This window comes from Neofelis nebulosa, chromosome 6, assembly GCF_028018385.1.
Source record: "Neofelis nebulosa isolate mNeoNeb1 chromosome 6, mNeoNeb1.pri, whole genome shotgun sequence".
In the NCBI taxonomy this organism is placed as follows: Eukaryota; Metazoa; Chordata; class Mammalia; order Carnivora; family Felidae; genus Neofelis; species Neofelis nebulosa.
In genome coordinates, this window is record NC_080787.1 from 89,465,006 (window position 1) to 89,491,140 (window position 26,135).

Below are 26,135 nucleotides of genomic sequence, written 5' to 3' on the forward strand. Positions count from 1 at the left end.
TGCAGTGACTGACTTTGCCTGCTGTGGGCACACTAGACAGGGTTTGGTCCCAGTGCAGTTGAGAAGTCTGAGGCCTCTGCAGGCTTGTAGGTGGGCAGGGTCAGCAGTCAGGCTGTCTGCTCTTAGCCTGTCTGCCACAGCTATGGGATACCAAACAGCAAAACTTCTTTCTGCTCAGTGAAGAGGCTTTGCTGCTGGAATTGTGGGCATGCTGGTGTGTGAGATTACTTGGCCTCTCCCCAGGGCAGGAGTCACTTTGTAGTTGTGCGGTTCCCTGCTGGGGCTGCTTTCAGGTTATGGTGGGGCAGGAACCACTTTGTTGTGATGCCTGCCAAGGCAGGAGGGTTGGATTGGCAGGTCTGCATGGGAATGTGGGGACAAAGCACACAGTGCTAGAAAGATAGGTAGAACATTAGTACTGGCTCCTTCAAATGTCCAGCTATCTAGGATGGGGGAGGGGAAGAGAAATGGCACCCCCTAGTACTTTTGTTTTTGGAGAAGTCTTCTGATCATTCCCACTCCTTTAGCATGTGTTCCGAGATTAGTGATTCTCCTTCACGTATACCCCAGGCACTTTTCAAACTGCTACTATTGTGCTGTGTCTTTGGTTGAGTCATTTATTATGCTGGCTTTTTAGTATATGTGCTGCTGAAGTGAGCACTATGCTGTCTTTTTAAAGGCGGAACTCAGGGGCGCCTGGGTGGCGCAGTCGGTTAAGCGTCCGACTTCAGCCAGGTCACGATCTCGCGGTCCGTGAGTTCGAGCCCCGCGTCAGGCTCTGGGCTGATGGCTCGGAGCCTGGAGCCTGTTTCCGCTTCTGTGTCTCCCTCTCTCTCTGCCCCTCCCCCGTTCATGCTCTGTCTCTCTCTGTCCCAAAAATAAATAAAAAACGTTGAAAAAAAAAATTAAAAAAAAAAAAAAAAAAAAAAGGCGGAACTCAGTTTCCTATTGCTATCTGACTCTCTTGGAGTTAAGCCCAGTTGATTTGTAAAGTATGTGGAGTTAAATCTTGGTGATATTAAAAGCTTCTAAAGTTCAGCCCCATAGGTTTTCCTAGTGCATATCCCAGTACTTCTGGTGCCTAGTGTGGGGTCTAATCCTCTCCTTCCTCTTTGCTTGTGGTGTAAATCCTTTCTGTGGTTAATCTCACCTGGGTGGTTGGTTCCCAACCATGTGTCCACCTCTCCTGTCCTTTTTGACATAGCCTCCTGTCTATGATTGACTGTGAAAGGTCTTTCTGCCAGTCTTTAGGTCATTTTCAGAGTTAGTTACTTAGAGTTCGCTATAGTCTCAGAGCTGTGACCATGGGAGGAGGTGAACCTGGGATCATCCTACTCTGCTGTCTTCCCTGTACTTCTATTTGATTCTTAGAATTTTCATTTCTGGCATATTTCCCAGCTGATTCACGTATGGTAGCTGTCTTTCCCATTAGATCTTTTAATGTTTTGATCATAGTAATTTTACATTGCTTATTTAATGATTTCAGTATCTGTTTCATATATAGTTTGGTTCTGTTGACTTCTTTGCCTCTTGACAGTTATTTTTTTTTTTTTCTTTTTTGTATGCCTTATACTTTTTGTTGAACATGGGTCATCCTATATAGTGATAATAGTGTTTATGTCTGAAACTGGGCTTGCCTTTGTTTCTGCTAAATCTTTAGTTTGAAGGAGTGTTTAATATGTTTGAAAGAAACAGTAAGTTCTCTATATCGAAGAGAAGCTATCATAAGTTCTGTGGAGTTAAATGTATCCTAATTTACTTGCCATTGTCTTTTTATTATTGTTTTTATAATCACTTTTGGGGGTCTTATTCTTTGTAAGGCATTTTCTATTTTTAAAAACACTTTTAGGGAATGAACTGAGCTTATCCCCATTTTACAAGTATGGAAACTTAAATAAAATTAATTAAAGATAAACACCTATCAAATAAGAGAATGAGAACTTGAATCTCCAGGTCTGTCCGATTTCATATCTTCTTAACTATTACCCTGTTTAGATTCATCATTTTACTTCATAAAATAAATGGTTGGGCACCATTTATATTGAAGACCCTGTAATAAGTGCTATGGAGGGACACCATGATCAATATGACATGATCTGCATTTAATAAAATGCTAGTGTGCTAAGAATAGACCTCAAAGAATATCCCTTTTCACTATACAGTAGAAATACTCAGTAATCTTATTTATAAATGATACTTAGGTTATGTGTGTTACAGAAAATTTTCTGGTTGCTGTGAAGGTTCATTACCATTTTAAGTGGCTCAACTCTCCTTGTGAGGAAGACCATGATTGGCTTATTTCCCAGACTATTACTTGTGTTCAGAGCTCATGAGGGATACAGTCCAAAAGATATGCTGCAAAGATAAATTAGACTGTGGAGCACAGTAAGGGTATAGAATTAGACATGTGGAAATGATAATTTGACAGAATAAAAAAGCTGAAGCAGAGTAACGAGGAGGAACAAAGAACATTCTTCTCAAGCCTTAGAGTAGAACTTGAGTGAGGATAGGGAGGAAGAAAACTCAGCAGACAAGAATGAGATGGTCAGGTATTAGGAGGATCAGAAATCTAGGAATGCTGTCCGGTAGAACTTTCTGTAAGAATGAAAATGTTCTTTATCTATGCTATTCAGTACAGTAGAAAATACTAGTCACTTTAAATTTAAAGCTAGAGGACTTCCCAAGCTTGTCAACCTGGTACTTAATCCACTGGTTTTGAGGGTTAGTTTACTTCTGCCAATTATGTTTTGAGCAGACCAAGTTCTTGCTCAGATACTTCTCTTCTTTGTGTTTTTGCCTCAGTTTGGACAGATAATTCCTTATTCTCCAGCTCTTTGGCTTTGAGAAGTTGTGTTTTTTTTTTTTTTTTTTGTAATCCGTATTTTGTTTAATAATTGTTTGTCATTGGAAATGTTGGTCTATGTAACCTAATCTTTATTGCTAGGAACAGGAATCTTTTGATTTGAATTTCATGGGAGAATGCTGTGCTTAAAATTTTCCTAGGCTTCATGGATAATCTTTTATATATTCTTCCTTTATTATTTTGTCTCATGCTTGTTTTCTTATTTTTTGCAGGATTTTTTCATAGGTCCCGTGTTGAAACTTTTTTAATTGTGACTCTTCATTAGTGGTGTTTTTTTTTTTCTTTTTATAAACTAGGCTAGTAGGCAACTTAAATGTTTGATCAATTGTTTCCAGACCATTTTCTTACCATCATTTCCCTCTATATAATAGACTCCCTTTGTAACTAGCCATAAGCTTTCCTAAAGCCTATTATAGGTTCTTTTTTCTACCTCTTGTGTTCTATAGCTATTCTTGTTTTCAGAGTGGATAGAGGACATAGACGACGACTTCTTCTTTTTCTTCTTCTTCTTTTGGAAATGTTAATGAAAGTTCTGTTTTGTTTCCCTAGATGGGGCTGCTCTGTACATGGCATGTCTGCTATAAAGTTTAAATCTTATAATTTAGTTCTCTGCCGGTTTCTAACCTTGCAGTTTCTGCATTTCCACATGCTTCTCTTTTGGTACCATTGTATTTCTCTTCATGCCTTAAAGAGTATGTTGATTAATTTAGAAATTAGTAGCATTTTTCTAATGGCCTGTTATAGCTTTATATATTAATGTGGGTTTGAATTACTTCAACTATTCCATCAAAGTGAGTGATTTTTTTTTTTTGCAGGCTTATGTTTCTAAAACTTATTTTGTAACTTATCATTTCAAAAGTAAGTACTACAGGAAGAAACTGTAATTTTTTTCTTGAATGTTCGTAATTTCTGCAAATAAGCATCCATGGTATCCTCTAGTAGTTGAATGGATAAACTGGCACATTCATACAATGAGATAGTATGTGGCAATAAAAAAGAATGATTTAGGGGCGCCTGGGTGGCTCGGTCGGTTAAGTGTCCGACTTCGGCTCAGGTCATGATCTCGCGGTCTGTGAGTTCAAGCCCCGCGTCGGGCTCTGTGCTGACCACTCAGAGCCTGGAGCCTGTTTCAGATTCTGTGTCTCCCTCTCTCTGTGACCCTCCCCCATTCATGCTCTGTCTCTCTCTGTCTCAAAAATAAATAAACGTTAAAAAAATTTTTTTTTAAAAAAGAATGATTTATAAATCCACAAAAAGACATGAATGAACCTTAGTTATGTATGTATGACTAAATTTCAAAAGCCAGTCTGAAGAAGTTACTGTATGATTCTACCTATGTAACATCCTGGAAAAGACAGCAATAGAGATACTAAAAAGATCAGTTATTGTTCAGGGGATTGAGAGAGGAGGGATGAATAGAGGGATGTCAGAGGATTCTGAGGTCAGTAAAACTATTCTGTATGACACTGTAACAGTGGGCAAATATGCTTTTGTCAGAAGCCATAGAACTGTACAACACAAAAGGTAGACTTTGATTAATAATGAGGTATCAATATTGGTTCATTATGTGTAACAAACATACCACAGTAATGCAAGGTATTAATAACAGGAACCATATGTGGGTTGGAGTGGGGGTGTGGAGGAGAATGTATGAAAACTGTACTTTCAGTGCAATTTTTCTGTAAACCTACATTCTGTAAAGTAAAACTTATTAAATATATCCATACCTGATAGAGTTCATAAATATGACTATACAAAGTAATTAAATAGCCATAGGTAATATTTAAGTAACAAAATAATAACTTATATGGGAATATGTTTCTTTTTTATTGTTGACAATTTGGTCTTTGTTCTGCCTTTTAAGAAAAATCTGTTTGGAATACCTCCAGTCAGTCCTGTTCCTGTATTTATTTTTCTTTTTGGTTTTTTCTATTAGGTGTACTAGCCCTATCTTGGTACCCACCTGGTACAAATGATGAAAATGGAGAAAATACTGATGATTTGGTACCAACTATTTTGGATAAAGCTCATAAATATAATCTGAAGGTATTTAATTTATTTGTTATTGAGATAAAATTGACATATTAATTTCAGGTGTTCAGCATATAATGATTTGATGTGTTTATTTTGTGAAGTGATCATCAAAATAAGTCTAGTTAACATTTATTACCACACAATTAGAAATTATTTTTTCTTGTGATAAGAATTTTTAAGATCTTTTCTCTTAGCAGCTTTCAAATATGTAATACAACATTAATTATAGTCACCGTGCTGTACATTATATACCTAGGTCTTTTTTATTTTGTGACTAGAAGTTTGTACCTTTTAACCATCTTCACCCATTTCACCCCTCCTCACAGCCACCTCAGGCCAACCACACATTTGTTCTCTGTATCGATGAGGTTGTTTTGTTTTGTTTTTAAGATTCCACATTTAAGTGCGATCATAGGGTATTTGTCTTTCTCTGATAGACTTAATTCACATAGCATAATGTCCTCAAGGTCCATCCATGTTGTAGCAGATGGCAAGATTTCCTTCTTTTTGTGGCTGAATAATATTCAACCAACTTTTTGGTGCTGAATATCAGCACCATTTTCCAACAGTATTTGCTTACTTCATGTTCTTTGCCACATTTTGGTAATTCTTGCAATATTTCAAACTTTTGCATTATATTTATTAAGGTAATCTGTGATGAGTGGTTATGACTTGCTGGAAGATGAAATGATGGCTAGCACTTTTTAGCAGTAAAGTATTTTTTAATTAAGACACATTGTCTTTTTTAGACATAATGCTGTTGCAAATGTAACAGACTACACTGTATGTAGTGTAAGCATAACTTTTTTATGCACTGGGAAGCCAAAAAATTCATTTGAGTCACTTTTTTGCAATATTCACTTTATTGAACTAGTCTGGAACCAAACCTATAATGTCTCTGATATGCTTGTAATGATGAAATAAGCATAAGTATTTTTTCAAACTTGTTTTTGTTTCCTTTGGATAAATACCAGAAAGGAAATTGCTGGGTCATATGGTAGTTTTATGTTTAATTTTTTTAAAGAACTTCCATAGTGTTTTCCATAGCAGCTGAATCAATTTATATTCCCACCAACAGTGCACAAGGGTTCCCTTTTCTCCACATCCTCTACATTACTTGTTATTTCCTATCTTTTTGATAATAGCCATTCTAACAGGTAAAAGATATACCTCTTTGTGGTTTCATTTGCATTTCCCCGTTAAGTAGTGGTGATGAGCACCTTTTCATGTACCTATTGGCTGTCTGGATATCTTAGAAAAAATCTTAATAACTTTAATTGGATTGTGTGTTTTTAAAATTTATATTGGATATTAACTCCCTATCAGATACATGATATGCAAATATTTTCTCCCAGTTGCTAGGTTGCCTTTCACTTTGCTGTGCAGAACCTTTTTAGTTTGCTGTAGTCCCACTTGTTTGTTTTTGCTTTTGTTGCCTTTGCTTTTGGTGTCAAATCCAAAAAAAAATCATCGCTAAGCTCTGTGTCAAGGACCTTGCCACCTATGTTACCTTCCAGTTTCTAAATTTATAAGATTTTAATCCGTTTTTGGTTAATTTTTTGTATAGTGTAAAGTAGGGGTTCAGTTTCAGTTTTTTGCATGTAGCTGTCTAGTGTTTCCAACACCATTTATTGAAGAGACTGGCCTTTCTCCATTGTGTGTTCTTGTCTCCTTTGTTGAAGGTTAATTGGCCATATCTGTGTGGGTTTGGGGGGAGGAAGCTTTCTGTTCTGTTTGTTCCATTGATTTATATCTCTGGTTTTGATCTTGCCAGTACCAACCACATTGTTTTGATTATTGTAGCTTTGTAATACAATTTGAAATTAGGGACCTTGATACTTCGAGGTTCCTTTTTCGTCCTCTGTTTTGGTTCTCTTGTGGTTCCATACAAATTTTAGGACTATTTGTTCCATTTCTGTTGAAAATGCCATTGGAATATTCCTAGGGATGGGATTTAATCTATAAATTGCTTTGTATAGTATGCATGTTTTAACAATATTAGTTCTTTCAGTTTATAAACATGGAGTATCTCTCCATTTGTGTCTTCCTCAGTTTCTCTCAATGTCTTCTATTCAGTGTCCAGATCTTTTACCTTCTTGGTTAAATTTATTTTTAGGTATTTTATTATTTTTGATGCAGTTGTAAATGGGATTTTCTTAATTTCTCTTTGTGATAGTTCATTCTGAATTAACTTGTATCATTGAAAAAAATCTAAAAGTTTATTGAGCATATCTTTACATAGCATCAGATTTCACCCATTACTTCTAGTCAACCTTTGAGAAACAGCTGATTCTTATGATACTAAAATACAGTGGAGAGTTAACCCATTATCTATTGCTACATAACAAATTGCCGTAAAATTCTGCAGTTTAAAGGAACAAACATGTATTATCTCACACATTTTCTAAAAGTTGAGAATCTGGAAGTGGCTGAACCTGGTGGGTCTCTGGTTCAGGGTCTCCCAAGAGGTTGTAGTCAGTTTCTTTGCTGGTGCTGCAGTTATCTGAAGGCTGTATGGTCCACTTCCAAGCTTCTTATGTAAAGGTTGACAGGCCTCAGTTCCTTTCAGCTATTGGAATGGGAGTTTTGGTTCTTCATCACGTAAGCCTTCCCACAGAGTTACCTGAGTCCCCTTAACACATGGCAGCTAGTTTCCCCTTAGTGAATGATCTGAGACAGAGTCCAGTGTTTTCTTGACCTAATCTTAGAAGTGACTATCACTTTGACTTCTTCTATGGATTTATCTACTGGTAGACCAACTAAACAAGTACAGCTTGAGAAAGATTTATAGACTGATCTCGCTAATGAAAATATATGCAAAATTCCTAAAGCAAAAATGCAGATAAGAAGTGTTCATTAGCAAGAAGCTAAAGAATGGTTTCAAGAGTATGAAATCTGAATTCAAATCTCTGCATTCAATCCTGACTCAACCACATAAGAACTATGTAACACTTATGCCTGAGTTCTCTCATCTTTCAAATGGAAAAAGAAAATCTGGGGGCGCCTGGGTGGCTCAGTCGGTTAAGCGTCCGACTTCGGCTCAGGTCATGATCTTGCGGTTCGTGAGTTCGAGCCCCGCGTCGGGCTCTGTGCTGACAGCTCAGAGCCTGGAGCCTGCTTCAGATCCTGTGTCTCCCTCTCTCTTCTCTGACCCTCCCCCGTTCATGCCCTGTCTCTCTCTGTCTCAAAAATAAATAAACGTTAAAAAAAAAAAAAATCTGCAGAGTGGTTGGAAAGATTACATGAAGTAATATATGAAAAGTGCTCAGTGTCTGGCACAGAGTAAGCGCTATATGAATGTTAAGTAAATAAAGTTTACTGGAGATAAAATATGTCATAACAGATACTGAAATTTTGACTACATAAAAACTCAGTAATAAATCTTCTAATGCAAGTTTTTTAACTTGATAAATGAGGTCTTCTACTAACCTGTATCAAACATTTAATGGAAAAACAATGGTAAAACATGTTCATTAAGCCAAGATCAATCAAGAATGCCTTCTATCGTCAGTATTATTTAATAGTGATTGAATTCTGAACAAATCATTTTAATTAACTAAAAGTGTTCCAAATAAAATTACCATTCTTTACAAGTGGAAAATACCTGTAAAACTCATGAAAACTATCTAAAAACTATTATGTGTAAAGAGTTCAATAAGGTGGCCAAACCCAAAGAATATACAAGTCAAGAGGATTCTTGTATTATAGGGAAAAGAATGGAAAAAATGTACATTGAAAATAGCATAGCAGTAAATATACAAAGAAATCTTTGGCATTTTATGAAAGGATATAAAAGACTTGAATAAATGGAGAAACATGAATTAATTTTTTTTTTTTTTTAGTATTTATTTCATGGGAGACAGAGAGACAGAGTGCAAGCATGGAAGGGACAGAGAGAGAGGGAGACACAAAATCTGAAGCAGGCTCCAGGCTCTGAGCTATTGGCACAGAGCCTGATGCAAGGCTTGAACCCACGAAGTGTGGGATCATGACCCGGGCCGAAGTCAGACCCCTAACTGACTGAGCTACCCAGGCACCCCTGGAGAACATGAATTTATTGTGAAGAGTCAAAATTGCCAAGTGGCCATTCTTTCAAACATTTGTATTTTATATATTAATATAATTAATTTGTAAATTTAGTGCAATCCAAATGAAAAATTTTGATGAGATTTTATAGAACTTAACCACCTAATCCTAAAGTTTATAACTATGTTAGAAAAAAGTAAGACTTAAAAAAATGTTTATTAACGAAGGGAAAAACTTGTTTTTCCACATAACAAAATGTACTATAAAATGAAAGATATTAGAAGTATGGCATTAGCATTACTATACAGAAAGAGATCAATGAAATGAAACAGTCCAAAAACAAAGCACTTTATGTGGAATTCTAGTATATAATTGAAGAATCATTTAGAATGAAGTATAAAAGGAATGTTTTTAATAATCTTGTCTTCCTGATACTGGTTTAGTTTTTTGCATTATTCACTCCACTGTTGTCCTTAAGCAGTAATTTTCATGTCTAATAATTCTTCTCAGGTTGTTCATTTTTCTTCAGATTTATTCTTGTTTTTCTAAGGCAGTGTGGTAGCAAATCTTGATGAAAATGTGAATCAGTATCTTTTCACTAGAGACTAGTTACTCTGAATTTTCAGGTTGTTACCACTCTTAAAAATCACTGAGGGTTTTTATTTGCTCTGAAACTTCTTCCAGTTTATATATCCTAATTAAATGCAGCTGGTTTGTCTGGTACAGGTAAATTATTTCCAAATAAAAAGAGGAAACTTAGTTTTAATACTTCTTTCACAGCTTAAGGATTTAGTAGTTTATTGTGGAGTAGAACTGGAACTCTAGGGAAACAGGCAGGAGCAACTAGATAGGCAAATTCTTTTTTCTGTCTTTTTTTGTTTGTTTTTAATTCCTGTCCATAAAGCCTTCTCCTACTTTATAACCCTAAAGCTCTTAAGGCAGCATCTCCTAAATTAGGTGACTGGGAAGAGCTGCATTTGCCATGTCCCCTGTACCATTCAGTTAGCTTTCATTGGCACTTGAAATCTGCAAATATACAGACCTTGCAAATTCTGGCACCAAGTCTGAAACTGGATAAGTGATATGATTTATCTTCTACAAAACAGGTCCAAGGGCCACTGTTCTTTCCCTATAACTATAGATATTATAATCCTGGGACACGAGAGGGAAGGGGACTTCACAACCCAAGAAAGCTGGCTTTTTAGATTGTACTTTCAGAGTTTAAAGGTACACTGAGGGTGTTCTGATGAATGGGGATAGGTTTGGATTTCTCCTGTTTAAAGCTTATTGTTTAGGTGAATGTGGCAAAGATGTCTAATTGCCAACATACTTAGTCTTTCTGCATCAGATTTTTTTTATTATTTTACAGTTTTTTTTTTTAATTTAAATTTTAGTTAACATACTGTGCAATATTGGTTTCAGGAGTAGAATTCAGTGATTCATCACTTACACACAACACCCAGTGCTCATCACAACAGGTGCCCTTAGTACCTATCACCCATCTAGCCCAACTACCAACCTTTTCCCTCTGTCAAGCCATAGTTTGTTCTCTATCATTAAGAGTCTCTTGTGGTTTGTTTCCCTCCCTCCTCTTCCCCCCTTTCCCATATGCTCACCTGTTTCATTACTTAAATTCCACATATGAGTGAAATCATATGGTATTTGACTTTCTCTGATTGACATATTTCATTTGGCATAATACACTCTAGCTCGATCTACATTATTGAAAATGGCAAGATTTCATTCTTTTTGATGAATGAGTGATATTCCATTGTGTATGTATACCACATCTTTTTTATCCATTCATAAGTTGATGGACATTTGGGCTTTCTCTGTTGTTGGCTATTGTTGATAATGCTGCTATATGAACATTGGGGTGCATGTACCCCTTTGAATCTGTACTTTTGTATCTTTTGCATAAATACCTATAGTGCCATTGCTGGATTGTAGGGTAGTTCTGTTTTTAGTTTCTTGAGGAACCTCCATGCTCTTCCTCAGAGTGGCCTCACCAGTTTGCATTCCTGCCAACAGTGCAAGAGGGTTCTCCTTTCTTTGCATCCTCACCAACACCAGTTGTTTCTTGTGTTGTTAATTTTAGCTATTCTGACATGTGCCAGGTGGTATCTTACCATGGTTTTGATATGTATTTCCCTGATGATGACTGATATTGAGTATCTTTTCATGTGTCTGTTAGCCATCTGGATGTCTTCTTTGGAAAAGTGTCTGTTCATGTCTTCTACGTTATTTTGAGTTTGATAAGTTCTTTATATATTTTGGATACTAACCCTTTATTAGATATGTCATTTGCAAATATCTTCTATTTTTTAATGAATATAATTTATTGTCAAATTGGCTTACATACAGCACCCAGTGCTCATCCCAACAAGTGCCCTCCTCAGTGCCCATCACCCATTTTCCCTCTCCCCCATTCCGCATTCACCCGTAGTTTGTTCTCTGTATTTAATAGTCTCTTGTGGTTTGCCTCCCTCCCTCTCTGTTTGTATCTTTTTTTTTCCCCCTTCCCTTCCCCCATAGTCTTCTGTTCAGTTTCTCAAGACCCACATATGAGTGAAAATATATCTATCCTCTGACTGACTTATTTCACTCAGCATAAAACCTTCCAGTTCCATCCACGTTGCTGCAAATGGCCAGATTTCATTCTTTCTCATTGCCAAATAGTATTCCATTGAATATATAAACCACATCTTCTTTATCCATTCATCAGTTGATGGACATTTAGGCTCTTTCCATAATTTGGCTGTTGTTCAAAGTGCTGCTGTAAACATTGGGGTACACAGGCCCTTATGCATCATCACTCCTGTATCCCTTGGGTAAATTCCTAGTATTGCTATTGCTGGGTTATAGGGTGGCTCTATTTTTAATCTTTTGAGGAACCTCCACACTATTTTCCAGAACGGCTGCACCAGTTTACATTCCCACCAACAGTGCAAGAGGGTTCCTGTTTTTGCACATCCTCGCCAGCATCTATAGTTACCTGATTTGTTCATTTTAGCCACTCTGACTGGTGTGAGGTGGTATATCAGTATGGCTTTCATTTGTGTTTCCCGATGATGAGTGACATTGAGCATCTTTTCATGTGTCTGTTGGCCGTCTGGATGTCTTTAGAATTCTGCCCATTTCTTTGCTGGATTATTTGTTTTTCAGGTGTGGAGTTTGGTTAAGTTCTTTATAGATTTTGGATACTAGCCCTTTATCTGATATGTCATTTGAAAATATCATTTCCCATTCTGTTTGTTACCTTTTAGTTTTGTTGATGATTTCCTTTGCAGTGCAGAAACTTTGATGAGGTCCCAGTAGTTCATTTTTTCATTTAATTCTCTTGCCTTTGGAGATATATCGAACAAGAAATTGCTGCGGCTGACATCAAAGAGGTAGCCTGCTTTCTCCTCTAGGGTTTTCATGGTTTCCTAACTCACATTTAGGTCTTTCATCCATTTTGAGTTTATTTTTGTGCATGGTGTAAGAAGGTGGGCTAGTTTCATTTTTCTGAATGTTGCTGTCCAGTTCTCCCAGCACCATTTGCTAAAGACACTGTCTTTTTTCCATCGGATGCTCTTTCCTGCTTTGTCAGAGATTAGTTGGCCATACATTTGTGGGTCCAATTCTGGGTTCTGTTACATTGGTCTATATGTCTATTTTTGTGCCAATACCATACTGTGTTGATGATTACAGCTTTGTAGTAGAGGCTAAAGTCTGGGATTGTGATGCCTCCTACTTTGGTTTTCTTCTTCAATACTACTTTGGCTATTTGGGGTCTTTTCTGGTTCTATACAAATTTTAGGATTGTTCATTCTAGCTTTGAGAAGAATGCCTGTGCAATTTTGATTGGGATTGCATTGAATGTGTCGATTGCTTTGGGTAGTGTTGACAAATATTAACAATATTAACACATATTAATATACAAATATAATAACAAATATTAATATACAAATATATTATTAACAAATACTTACAATATTTATTCTTCCAATCCAGGAGCATGGAATGTTTTTCCATTTCTTTGTGTCTTCTTCAGTTTCCTTCATGTTCATGAACTTCCTATAGTTTTCAGCATACAGGTCTTTTACATCTTTGGTTAGGTTTATTCCTAAGTATTTTATGGTTCTTGGCTCAGTTGTAAATGGGATTGTTTATTTCTCTTTCCGTTGCTTCATTATTGGTGTATAAAAATGCAACCGATTTCTGTACATTGATTTTGTACCCTGCAACTTTACTGAATTCATGTATCAGTTCTAGGAGTCTTTTGGTGGAGTCTTTGGGGTTTTCCATGTAGAGTATTGTGTTGTCTGCAAAAAGTGAAAATTTGACTTCTTTGCCAATTTTGATGCCTTTTATTTCCTTTTGTTGTCTGATTGCTGATGCTAGAACTTCCAACACTATGTTAAACAACAGTGGTGAGAGTGGACATCACTGTTATGTTCCTGATCTCAGGGGGAAAGCTCTGTTTTTCCCCATTGAGGATGATATTAGCTGTGGGCTTTTCATACATGGCTTTTATGATGTTAAGTATGTTCCTTTCTTGATGGTTTTTATTAAGAAAGGATGTTGTATTTTGTCAAATGCTTTTTCTGCATCTATTGACAGCATCATATGGTTCTTATCCTTTCTTAATCTGATGTATCACATTGATTGATTTGCAAATATTGAACCAGCCCTGCAGCTCAGGAATGAATCCCACTTGGTCATGGTGAATAATTCTTTTTATATGCTGTTGAATTTGATTCGCTAGTATCTTGTTGAGAATTTTTGTATCTATATTCATCAGGGATATTGGCCTGGAGTTCTCCTTTTTCGTGGTGTCTCTGTCTGGTTTAGGCATCAAGGTAATGCTGTTTTTCTTCCATTTTTATTTTGTGGAACAATTTGAGATGGATGGGTACTAACTCTGCTTTAAATGTCTGGTAGAATTTTCCAGGGAAGCCATCTGATCCAGGGCCCTTATTTGTTGGGAGATTTTTGATAACTGATTCAATTTCTTCATTAGTTTGGGGTCTGTTCAAATTTTCTCTTTCTTCCTGTTTGAGTTTTGGTAGTGTGTGGGTGTCTTGGAATTTGTCCATTTCTTCCAGGTTGTCCTGTTTGTTGGCATATAATTTTTCAAAGTATTCTCTGATAATTTCTTGTATTTCTGAGGGATTGGCTGTGATAAATCCATTTTCATTTGTGATTTTATCTATTTGGGTCTTCTCTTTTTGAGAAGTCTGGCTAGGGGTTATCAATTTTGTTTATTTCTTCAAAAAACCAACTCTCAGTTTCATTGATCTGTTCTACTGTTTTATTTTTATTTTTATTTTTATTTTTGGATTCTATATTGTTTATTTCTGCTCTGACCTTTATTATTTCCCTTCTTCTGCTGGGTTTGGGGTTTTTTTGTTGTCCTGCTTCTAGTTCCTTCTGGTGTGCTGTTAGATTTTATATTTGGGATTTTTCTTGTTTCTTGAGGTAGGCCTGGATTGCAATGTATTTTCCTCTTAGGACTACTTTTGCTGCATCCCAAAGGGTTTGGATTGTTGTGTTTTCATTTTCATTTGTTTCCATATATTTTTTTAATTCCTTCTTTAATTGCCTGGTTGACCCATTCATTCTTTAGTAGGATGTCCTTTAACCTCCATGCGTTTGGAGGTTTTCCAAACTTTTTCCCGTGGTTGATTTCAGGTTTCATAGCATTGTGATCTGAAAGTGCATGGTATGATATCAGTTCTTTTGTATTTATTGAGGGCTGTTTTGTGAACCAGTATGTGATCTATCTTGGAGAATGTTCCATGTGCACTCAAGGAGAATGTTTATTCTGCTGCTGTTGGATGAAAAGTTCTAAATTTATCTGTCAAGTCCATCTGCTCCAGTGTATCATTCACGACCATGGTTTCTTATTGATTTTCTGTCTAGATGATCTGTCCATTGTTGTAAGTGGAGTATTAAAGTCCCCTGCAATTACCACATTCCCACATTATTACCAATAAGATTGCTTAGGTTTGTGATTCATTGTTTTATATATTTGAGTGTTACTGAATTCGGTGCATAAACATTTCTAATTGTTAGCTCTTCTTGATGGATAGACTGTGCCTTTCTTCATCTCTTGTTACAGCCTTCAATTTAAAGTCCAGTTTGTCTGATATAAGTTTGGCTACTCCAGCTTTCTTGATAGTTCTACATCGCCTCACTTTCAATCTGAAGGTGCCCTCAGGTCTAAAATAAGTCTCTTATAGACAGAGAATAGAATGGGTCTTGTTTTTTTATGCATTCTGATACCCTATGTCTTTTGATTGGAACATTTAGTCCATTTACATTCAGTGTTATTAATGAAAAATATGTGTTTAGAGTCATCATGTTATCTGTAGGTTTCATGCTTGTAGTGGTGTCTCTGGTCCTTTGTGGTCTTTGCAGTACTCACAGAGTCTCCCTTAGGATCTCTTGTATGGCTGGTTTAGTCCTGATGAATTCCTTCAGTTTTTGTTTGTTTGGGAAAACCTTTATCTGTCCTTCTATTCTGAATGACAGGCTTGCTGGGTAAAGGATTCTTGGCTGCATATTTTTCTTATTCATCACTTTGAAAATTTCCTGCCACTCCTTTCTGTCAATTTTCAGTAGATAGATCTGCTACTACCCTTATGTGTCTGTCTATCCTTACAGGTTAAGGCCCATTTATCCCCAGCTGCTTTCAGAGTTCTCTCTTTATCTTTGTATTTTGCCAGTTTCACTCTGATATGTCTTGCAAAAGATCAATTCAAATTACGTCTGAAGGGAGTTCTCTGTGCCTCTTGGATTTCAACATCTGTTTGCTTCCCCAGATTGGGGAAGTTCTCAGCTATGATTTGTTTAAGCACATCTTAGGCCCCCTTCTCTCTCTCTTCTTCTTCTTCTTCTTCTTCTGGAACTCCTGCGATATGGATGTTGTTCTGTTTCATTGAGTCACTTAGTTCTCTAATTCTCCCCTTGTGATCCAGAATTTTTTTCATCTTTTTCTCAGCTTCATCTTTTTCCATAATTTTACTGTTCTCCCCTCTGCCTCTTCAATTCTGGTTTTTGCCGTCTCTAGTTTATTTTGCACCTCATTACAGATTTTTTTTAATACATCATGACTATTTTTTAGTTCTTTGATCTCTGCAGCAATAGATTCTCTGCTGTCTTCTAGGTTTTTTTCAAGTACCAGCAATTAATCTTATGACTATTATTCTAAATTCTTGTTCAGTCATATTGTTTATATCTGTTTTGAGCAATTCTTTAGCTGCCATTTCTTCCTGGAATTTCTTTTGAGGAGAATTCTTCCATTTTGTCATTTTGGCTAGTTTTCTGTCCCTTATGTGTTTTAAGCTTTGTATGTGTCCTATACCTGCAAGCACTGCTATATTAAAGGGGGTTCATACATTGTCCAGGGCCTGGCCCTATAGGAGGTGTTTTTTTGGAGAGTGCTACTTGCTCTCTATTGTTGTGAGTTTGGCTACTTTGTCTCCCTGCTCTTAGTGATATTTTGAACCCTTCACTAGATGTGCTTTGATTTGTTCCTTGAAGTAGCCCTGGAAAGGAAAACAAACAAAAACAAACAGAAAACAAAAACACTTGAACACACAACCCAAAAACAAAAAACCAGAAACACCAGCTACCAGTAAACAGGGTGGAGGTGGTGCTGATGGAAGAGGCCTTATCCCATACAAAGAGAGAAATGACAGGGGTAGGGAAAAAGAAAGAATAAGAATTGACCAGAGAAACTATATGGCTTAATCCAGAGAGAGAGAGAAAGGAAAATAAAGACGACACTTGGAAAAAGAAAAAGAAAATAGTTACCCAGACAGAGAAACTATATGGTTTAATCCAGAGAGAGAGAAAGGAGAATAAAGAAGGAGGTATAGAACATGTATCAAGAGAATAGATTGGTTTTGGTTTGTTTAAAGACATATTTAGAGTAACCAGAGTAGAGGAGGGAAGAGATAAGAAGGAGAAAAGGAAGGAAGAATATATCTATATAATAAATGTCCGAGAATTAAATCAGGCAATGCAACAGCACTGGTCTGGAGAAGAGGCCGTCTGGTTCATCAGTATCAATCCTGCTCCAGTAGATACGCAGTTAGCAGGCGCAGAGGGGTGTGGTTTGGTGTAGGCGGGTCCCGCCTCCTCTGTGGGCCCCACTGGCCCTTTGCTGAAGTCCCCCCTTGTTGGTGATGGGGAGAAAAATAGTGACACCCCTGTCTCTCCTCCATGGACCCAGTGAGCCAAACCACTTTGTTCGAGCCGTCCTCACAGTGCCACAGGCAAAAACGAGTCAGTTTGTCCTGCTCCACCGACTCTCAAGCCCCAGTGCTTGGCTGGGATTCAAACTCCTGTCCGTGTGCCCTGTTACTGGGGAAGCACAGCTGTGCGCCACCCAATATGTGGTCCCCAGCTGCGGGTGCAGGGGGACCTGCCCTGTCCCACAGCACTCCAGGGAGAGGATTGCTTTCTCCTACTGAGGACTGCACCCCTGACCTAGCCACTGAGCCTGGGGCTGGCTCCCCTCTTCCCCAGGTGCACCAGCCCCAGTCCCCTGTCTGGAGAAAGCCTCTCAGGTAGAGATTGGCTCTTTCTCCTTCCTGATCCATGTTTTTGTTTTGTTTGGTTTTGTTTTTTTCTTGTCCAGATACAGCCCTAAGCTTCCTCAGCCACTCTTGCTCTTCCCTTTGTCTCTCCGCAGAAGGGGATCCCTCCCCTCCTTCGTTTTCTCTCTCCGGGTTTGCAGTCATGCACCTATGGCCCATCCGATTGTCCCAGTGGGTGCCTGGAAGCACAACTGTCTCTTCCTCCCAGACTCTCAGAGTTCAAAGTCCTTTAGCTTCAGCACTGGTTTGTTTGTGAGATAAGGGAACTTCGGATCCCCCTGTTTCCCTACCATGTCGGCCCTTCCCCTCTTTTCTCCCATTTTGTAGCCTGCCTTTTAGTTTTGTTGATTGTTTCCCTCACTGTGCAGAAGCTTTTTATCTTGATGAAGTCTCCATAGTTCATGTTTGCTTTTGTTTCCCTTGCCTTCAGCAACGTGTCCAGTAAGAATTTGTTGCAGTGGAGGTCAAAGAGGTTCCTATCTGGGTTTTCCTCGAGGATTTTGATTGTTTCCTGTCTCACATTTAAGTCTTTCATCCATTTGAATTTATTTTTGTGTATTGTGTAAGAAAGTAGTCCTGTTTCATTCTTGTGTATGTTAGTATCCAGCTTTCCCAGTACCATTTTTTTCCGTTGGGTATAGTTGACCATATAGTTGTGGGTCCATTTTGGAGGTTCTGTTCTGTTCCATTGATCTGTGTGTCTGTTTTTGTGCCAGTACCATACTGTCTCAAGGACTACAGATTTGTAATACAGCTAGAAATCCAGAATGATGATGCCTCCAGTTTTATTTTTATTTTTCAGGATTGCTTTGGCTATTCAAGGTCTTTTGTGGTTCCATACAAATTTTAGGATTGTTTGTTCTAGCTCTGCAAAATATGCTGGTGGTATTTTGACAGGGATTGTATTAAATGTTTAGATTGCTTTGAGTAGTGTAGACATTTTAACAATGTTCTAATCCATGAGCGTAGAAAGTTTTTCCATTCCTTTGTGTCCTCTTTAATTTCTTTCATAAGTCTTCTATAGTTTTCAGAGTATAAATCTTTTACCTCTTTGGTTAGGTTTATTCCTAGTTATCTTATGTTTTTTTGTGCAATTGCAAATGGGAATGATTTCTTTTTTTTTTTTTTTAATTTTTTTTTCAACGTTTTTTATTTATTTTTGGGACAGAGAGAGACAGAGCATGAACGGGGGAGGGGCAGAGAGAGAGGGAGACACAGAATCGGAAACAGGCTCCAGGCTCCGAGCCATCAGCCCAGAGCCTGACGCGGGGCTCGAACTCACGGACCGCGAGATCGTGACCTGGCTGAAGTCGGACGCTTAACCGACTGCGCCACCCAGGCGCCCCGGGAATGATTTCTTGATTTCTTTTTCTGCTGCTTCGTTGTTGGCATATAGAAATGCAAGAGATTTCTGTACATTGATTTTATGTCTTGCAACTTTGCTGAGTTCATGTATTCTAGCAATTTTTTTGGTGGTCTTTCATGTTTTTTAATAGAATATCATGTTGTTTGCAAATATGTGTCTCAAATTTTATATCTGATGATCAGAAAAATTTGGAACCAGAGAGTCTAATATTTTACAAACTTTTTAGGACAATTTTTTTGACTTGTATGTGGGGAGCAATTAATGCAGTGCTTTAAAAAAGTAGACCAGGAACCATGAGACTGCGGTTCTTAGCTCTGGAGTTTTATGTTACTTACTTCATCTTCTTGGCTTATCTTCCTCATTTTAAAATGACATCATAAGATGTCATGAAATGACATGAAACCATAAGATGGTTTGATTTATTGGATTTTTGTGTGATTTCTGTAGTATTGTTGAAAGGATATTTTTGTAAATAGATAAAGTGTAATATATCCTGTTCTTATAAAGAATGGATACTTTGCTTTCTAGTTCAAACAAAAGTTAATGCTTAAATAATGACAGTAATTTACTAAAATTAAAATTTTAAGGCAATATGATACAAAGGAGGAGTAATTCTCTGAGTTCTGTTCTAATAAACTGGGGCCCACAATGCACATTTGTCACCACACCTGAAGCTTTAAGGGTAAAATAAATGGGTTTATTAGTAAAAACTTTTTTTGCTTGCTAATTTTCAGCCCCAGGAAGTAATCTCCCCTTTTCTCCAATTTGATTAGTATAGAGTTAGTATTAGTCCCTTACCCCTAAGAAAGCAGCTCTTCAATTTATCAATTTTATTTTTAAAATATTCAATTTTTTTTAGTGTTTATTTAGAGAGAGAACACGTAAGTGGGGGAGGAGTAGAAAGAGCGAGAGGGACAGAATCCCATCCAGGCTCTGCACTATCAGTGCAAAGTCCTATGTGGGGTTTAATCCTAAGAACCAGATCATGACCCAAGCTGAAATCAAGAGTTAGTCACTTAACTGACTGAGCCACCCAGGCATTCCTAAAATATTCCAGTAATTTTAATGTATTAATTGTATTCAACCTTGATTGATATTTTTCTCATTCTTTGCTTGGGTTTATTTTACTCCTCTTTTGCTACTTTCTGAGCTGAAAATGTTTTTCCTTTATTCTCTCTTTTTTTTTTTTTTTTTTTTGGTTTAGGAAAGAGTGCTCAAAAATGAGTTTGTCTCATAGTTAAGCTTTTGTCATAGCTCATTAGTTTTCATTACATAATAGTATAACTAGTATTAGTCACTAAGTACTTAGTAATTGCAATTTTTATTAACTTCAACCAAGAGTCATTTTAGGTTAATGAGTTTTAAGTCAAACAAGCAAGAATAATAAAAATGTTTGACACTGTAGTTACTTGTTTTGCATTATCTTTGGCAAATGTGGATTAATTTCTTCAAGGGGGGGGCAAAGTAAATGAGTAAAACTAAAATATAAATCATGAGTTTTCAAAGAGAGATATCTGCTCTCTCATATATTTGTCAGCGTATTCAGTGGAATAAGAGCTATATCACTTTTAACTGTCACTGAGTAGGTTGGTTTTGTAAAAACTGTAAAAATCAGGGGTGCCTGGGTAGCTCAGTCAGTTAAGCCTCTGACTTTAGCTCAGGTCATGACCTCATGGTTCATGTTTGAACCCCACATTGAGCTCTGTGCTGACAGCTCAGAGCCTGAAGCCTGCTTTGGATTCTGTCTTTCTCTCTCTCTCTCTCTCTCTCTCTCTCTCTCTCTCTCTCTCTCTCTCTCTCTCTCTCTCTCTCTCTGCCCCCCCCCTCCCTCCCCCGCTCATGCTCTGTCTCTCTCTCAAAAATAAACGTTAAAAAATTTTTTTTTAAGGTATAGGAGAGCAAAGACAGGGTAGAAAAAAATCCAGCTCTGATCTTTAGTTTTTTAAATTGTCTTTAATGTTTATTTATTTTAGAGAGAGAAGGAGGGAAGGTGAAAGGGGGAGGGGCAGAGAGAGAGGAAGACACAGAATCCAAAGCAGGCTCCAGGCTCTGAGCTGTCAGCACAGAGCCTGATTCAGGGTTAAAATTCATGAACCGTGAGGTCATGACCTGAGCTAAAGTCACTTAACTGACTGAGCCACCCAGGTGGCCCATGCCCTCCTATATCTTCATGAACATAGCAGTGAAACGGTACTTGAGTAAGACATGTTTTGGTAGATTTGTGTCATTGTTTGGCCAATATTCCTGTTTCCTTTCCCCTCCGTGGAAAAGAGTAAGGGTACCTCTTGCCCCACTGATGTTGGGCTTGGCCTCATGGCTTACGTTGGCTGATGGCTGATGAGATGTGAAGAAACATAATGTATACCATATCTGAGCATAAGCATTGTCCATGGTCGTGTTCTTTTCTCTTCAATGAGAACAGCATGCACCAGGTGCTCTTTGTGCCTAGGACCCTGAATGGTAAGGCACACAGAGCAGACCTGAACCTGATCCACAGTCTAGAGCATTGTTAGGTATGATCCTTCTATATCAAATTTGTTGAGGGTTTTATGATGAAAGGATGTTGTATTTTTTTAAGTGCTTTTTCTGCATCTATTGAGATGATCATCATATGATCTTTATCTTTCATTCTGTTAATGTGATGTATCTCATTGATTTAAGTATGTTGAACCATCTTGATTCCCAGTGATAATTTCTACTTGGTCATGGTATATAATTTTTTTAATGAGTTCTTGAATTCAGTTTGCTAATATTTGTTGAGAACTTGTGCCTGTCTTTTCAGAAGGTCTATAGTTTTCTACCCATGTAGTAGCATCATTATCTAGCTTTGGCATCAGGGTAATGCTGGCCTCATACAATCAGTTTAGAAGTGTTTCCTGCTCTTCTATTTTTTGGAAAAAAGTGAAAAGTATTAGCATTAACTCTTTAAATATTTGGTAGAATTCCCAGTTAAGTAAGACATCTGGTCATGGGGTTTCATGAATCAGGAAGCTTTTGATAACTGATTCAATCTCTTTATGTGTGCTTAGATTTTCTTTTTCTGTGTCTTTAGGAAATTATCCAGTTCTTCTAGGTTATCTAATTTGTTGGCATATAATTATTCATAGTAGTCTCTTAACCTATTTATTTTCATAGTGTCTGTTGTAATTTCTTTTTTGAGTCTTCTCTCTCATTCTCACTTAAGAGTTGTAAATTTTGTTAATCTTCACAAAAAAACAGCCCTTAGTTTTGTTACTCTTTTCTATTGCTTTTCTGGTTTCCATTTGATCTTTATTATTTGATCTTTATTATTTCCTTCCTTCTGCTAACTTTAAGCTTAATTTGTTCTTTTTCCAGTTTCTTGAGGTATAAAGTTAGGCTGTTTATATACGACCTTTCTCATTTTCATTTTTTAATATGTGCATCTATCATCTATAAACTTGTCTCTGAACTAGTTTTGAGCATTCCGTTGGTTTGGGTGTGTTGTGTTTCCATTTTCATTTGTGTTGAGACATTCTTTGATTTCCTTTTGTTTTTTAATGGGGTATAATTGACATGTAACATTATATTAGTTTCAGGTGTACAGTGTAAAGATTTTATATTATATATATTGTGGAATAATCACCACACTAAGTCCAGTTAACATCTACCACCACACATGATTATAAAATTTTCTTGTGATAAAAATTTTAAGGTCTAATCTCTTAGTAAATTTCAAATATGCAGTGCAGTATTAGGAACTGTAGTCACTATGTTCTACATTACATCTCCATTTCTCTCACTCTCTTCTCCTTCTGGGACCCCTTGTCATGCAAATGTTTACTTGATGTTATCCTATAAAAATCCCTTAATTTAGGTTCACTATTTTTCCATTCTTTTTAATTAATTAATTTATTTACTTATTTACTTACTTATTTTTTGCTGTTCTGGTTGGTGAGTTCCTATGCCCTGTGTTCGAGTTCACTGAACCTTTCTTCTGTTTCATGCTATTTAATCCCTCTTGTGTATTTTTCAGTTCAGCTATTTAATTCTTTAGCACTGACTTTCATTTGGTACTTTCTAATATTATCCCTTTGTTGAAGTTTTCACTTTTTTATCCATTCTTCTGAGTTTTGTGACCATATTTAAGATTATTAATTTCAGCTCTTTATCAGGTAAGTTACTATCTCCATTTTATTTGACTCTCTGTTGGTTTCTATGCGTTAGATGAAACAACCATCTCTCCCATCTTGAATGGTTGGCCTTATACAGGAGCCGAACCTTAAAACTCAACCCTGCCCTAGCTTTTGGCTGTCTGTTAAGATGCTTGGACAAACACAAAAGATTATTTTTAATGTTTATTTTTTAGAGAGAGAGGGAGAGAGGGACAGATGATCTGAAGCAGGCTCTACACTGACAGCAGTGAGCCCAAGCCCAATGTGGGATTCAAACTTAACAAACCGTGAGATCATGACCTGAGCCAAAGTCGGATGCTCAACCAACTGAGCCACTCAGGCACCCTGTATTTTATTTTTAATAGATCCCTGTAGTTGGGGTATTCCAAATAGTTACACAAAGCAAGGGAGAGCCTCCATCAGCACCTAGATTCAGGCTGATAAACCAGAGCCTTAGTTAGGCAGTAGCTTTTAAAAAAAATTTTTTTTGGGGCGCCTGGGTGGCGCAGTCGGTTAAGCGTCCGACTTCAGCCAGGTCACGATCTCGCGGTCCGTGAGTTCGAGCCCCGCGTCAGGCTCTGGGCTGATGGCTCGGAGCCTGGAGCCTGTTTCCGATTCTGTGTCTCCCTCTCTCTCTGCCCCTCCCCCGTTCATGCTCTGTCTCTCTCTGTCCCAAAAATAAATAAAAAACGTTGAAAAAAAAATTTAAAAAAAAAAAAAAAAATTTTTTAAACGTTTATTTTTTTTTGAGACAGAGCATGAACGGGGGAGGGTCAGAGAGAGGGAGACACAGAATCTGAAACAGGCTCCAGGCTCTGAGTTGTCAGCACAGGGCCGATGCAAGGCCTGAACTCAGGGATGGCGAGATCATGACCTGAACCGAAGTCAGCCGCTTAACCGACTGAGCCACCCAGGCGCCCCAGGCAGTAGCTTTTTAAAGAATACAAATAAATACAGTCCAGTGGGACCACAGACGTGAGACCCACCAGAGCCAGGCAATCTGGATGTGTTGCCTGCATGGCAGTTGTGAAAATTGTAGCACCAGACAAGTTTATTAGCTCCTTTCTGGGAGACTCCACAAGCTGTGAAGCAGAGGGAGAGCGCAAAGACCACATCCTCTGGCCTACATTCCCTGAAAGCACTTCTGTATGCTCCAGATGTGTGCCAAACCTGAAATCTTTCCCTAAGGCCGAAGCTCCAGGACAAGCAAGTCCCTTTTTTTTTTTTTTGACAGAATGGGGCTGTGTTTCAGTCTGCTGTGTGCTGTGCCACCAAGTCTCTGGTTAGTGCATTTCTGGGAGACTCCAGAACTCCAGCACTGCTGCTACCAGAGCCAGGCATTCAAGAGTTATCCTCTTGTTTGCAGCTGCACCAGACACATGTAAGAGGCCCCCTCTAAGAGATGCTGATGCTCTGAAGTGCAGCAGAGGAAGAAGCAGAGATGGTGCCTGGCCCTCTGAGGGCCCAGGAAAGGTTTACAGTCAGCCCGTAAATGTGTTTAATTAGAAGCCTGCCTCTCAGATTGCAATGATGACAAACTATTAGGCCCCTTTTACAAAAAGACTGAGCTCCTAGTTGTTACCTGTTGCTATGCCAAAGAGGTGATATCTGTTTAAGAATTATTTTTCTGTGGGTTGCAGTCCTGTGGGATTTGTGAGCATTAACTCCACTGGCCAGCAGAGCCAGGTGATGTAGAGGTGTCCCCTGGAAGCAGCTGTACAAATCAAGGCACCAGCCAAGAACTTAAGTTCCTTTCTTGAAGATAAGGGCAAGTTTAAGCAAGGCAGATGGAGAACATAAATACTGCATCCACTAAGCAATTCTCTGGATATCTATAAATGTGCCAAATCAGAAGCCTTAGGTCAAACCCTCTGGTTAGAGCTCCTGGACGAGCACATAGCCCTCTGTCTCCATTTGGGACTGGGTTTTAGTCTGCTATCAATACTCTCCCAGGGGAGTGCCAGTCTGCCAAGAACTGCCTCTCTGATTGTTGTGTTCCTGGGTCCCTTAAGATGATAAGCTCCTTGTTCTTGAGAGCCAGGTGATCAAGGGGTGTTTCCTGAGTGGCAGACACAAAAACTGGGTCACCAGACATAAAAACCGGGATACCAGACATGGGTAAAAGCTCTCCTTTAGGAGATACTGGTGTTCTAGAGCACAACAGAGAGAGAGATCAGGAAGAATTCACCCACCGGCCTTCTTCCCCTGAGAGTATTCCCGTAGGCCCCTGCCTCTCAGATCAATGCTTTAACATTAGCAAATGAGTCTCTTTGACATAAAGTCTGGGCACCTTTCAAAGAACTGTTTCTGTGCTGGGCCCTGGGGCAGGTGAGTCGACACATGAACCTTTTAAGAACCATCAGTCTGGTGGGTATGAACCCTGTTGGTCTTCAAAGCCAGATATTTTGGGGACTCCTCTGTCAGGTGGCAGTCTTAAAAGTGGGATACTCAATGTGGGATCAAACACTTTGCTTCTCTGGGAGAAGCTCCAACTTTTGAATCCCCTTCTGATTATGGATCGGGGGTGGGTTTATCGTAAGATTGTCTCAGTCTTTCCTATACACTTTGATATGGTTTTTCCCATGTTTGCCAGATGTGAAGAGCTCATGCTGCCAGGTTTTAGGGTTGTTTTTTTTTCCCCCCAGAGGAAATTATTCCATAGATATACCTATAGATATAGTGTGTCCATGTTAGGTGAGTGTAGGATCTTCTTTCTATGTCACTATCTTGAATTGGAACCGTTTTTTATTTTCTTTCCCTACTAGAGTTAACATTTATATCAAATAAATTATCAAGTAAAACTACAAAGAAACAAAAATATTTAACACTCACAGAGACAATTTTGTAAGGAGGAAAGTTAACCATAATTAGCATAAGTACAATAAATTATATCTGTTGATATTTTAGGGGAAAGTATTACCAGAAGAAACACAAAAATACTTTTAAAATACAGCATTATTGCCACAGCACATGGAAACATTGCTATAAAAAAATTAACGATTTTTGCTTAATTTTTCAGCCCTCTTTGAATTTATATTCTGAAATTTGATGTTCTACTGCAATTCCACTTGCATGGAGTATCTTTTCCATCTCTTCAAGTTTTACATGCATCCTTAAAGCTG

General features: G+C 37.9%; 1 protein-coding gene across 2 annotated transcripts in view; it reads left to right on the forward strand.

Moving 5' to 3' along the window:
• Window positions 1–26,135, forward strand: part of MANEA (mannosidase endo-alpha) — a 65,068-nt gene that overhangs the window by 32,391 nt on the left and 6,542 nt on the right. For both annotated transcript variants that reach the window (XM_058734735.1, XM_058734736.1), the window contains exon 3: window positions 4,800–4,909. In XM_058734735.1, the coding sequence (XP_058590718.1) occupies window positions 4,800–4,909 (110 nt within the window). The remainder of the gene's footprint in view (window positions 1–4,799; window positions 4,910–26,135) is intronic.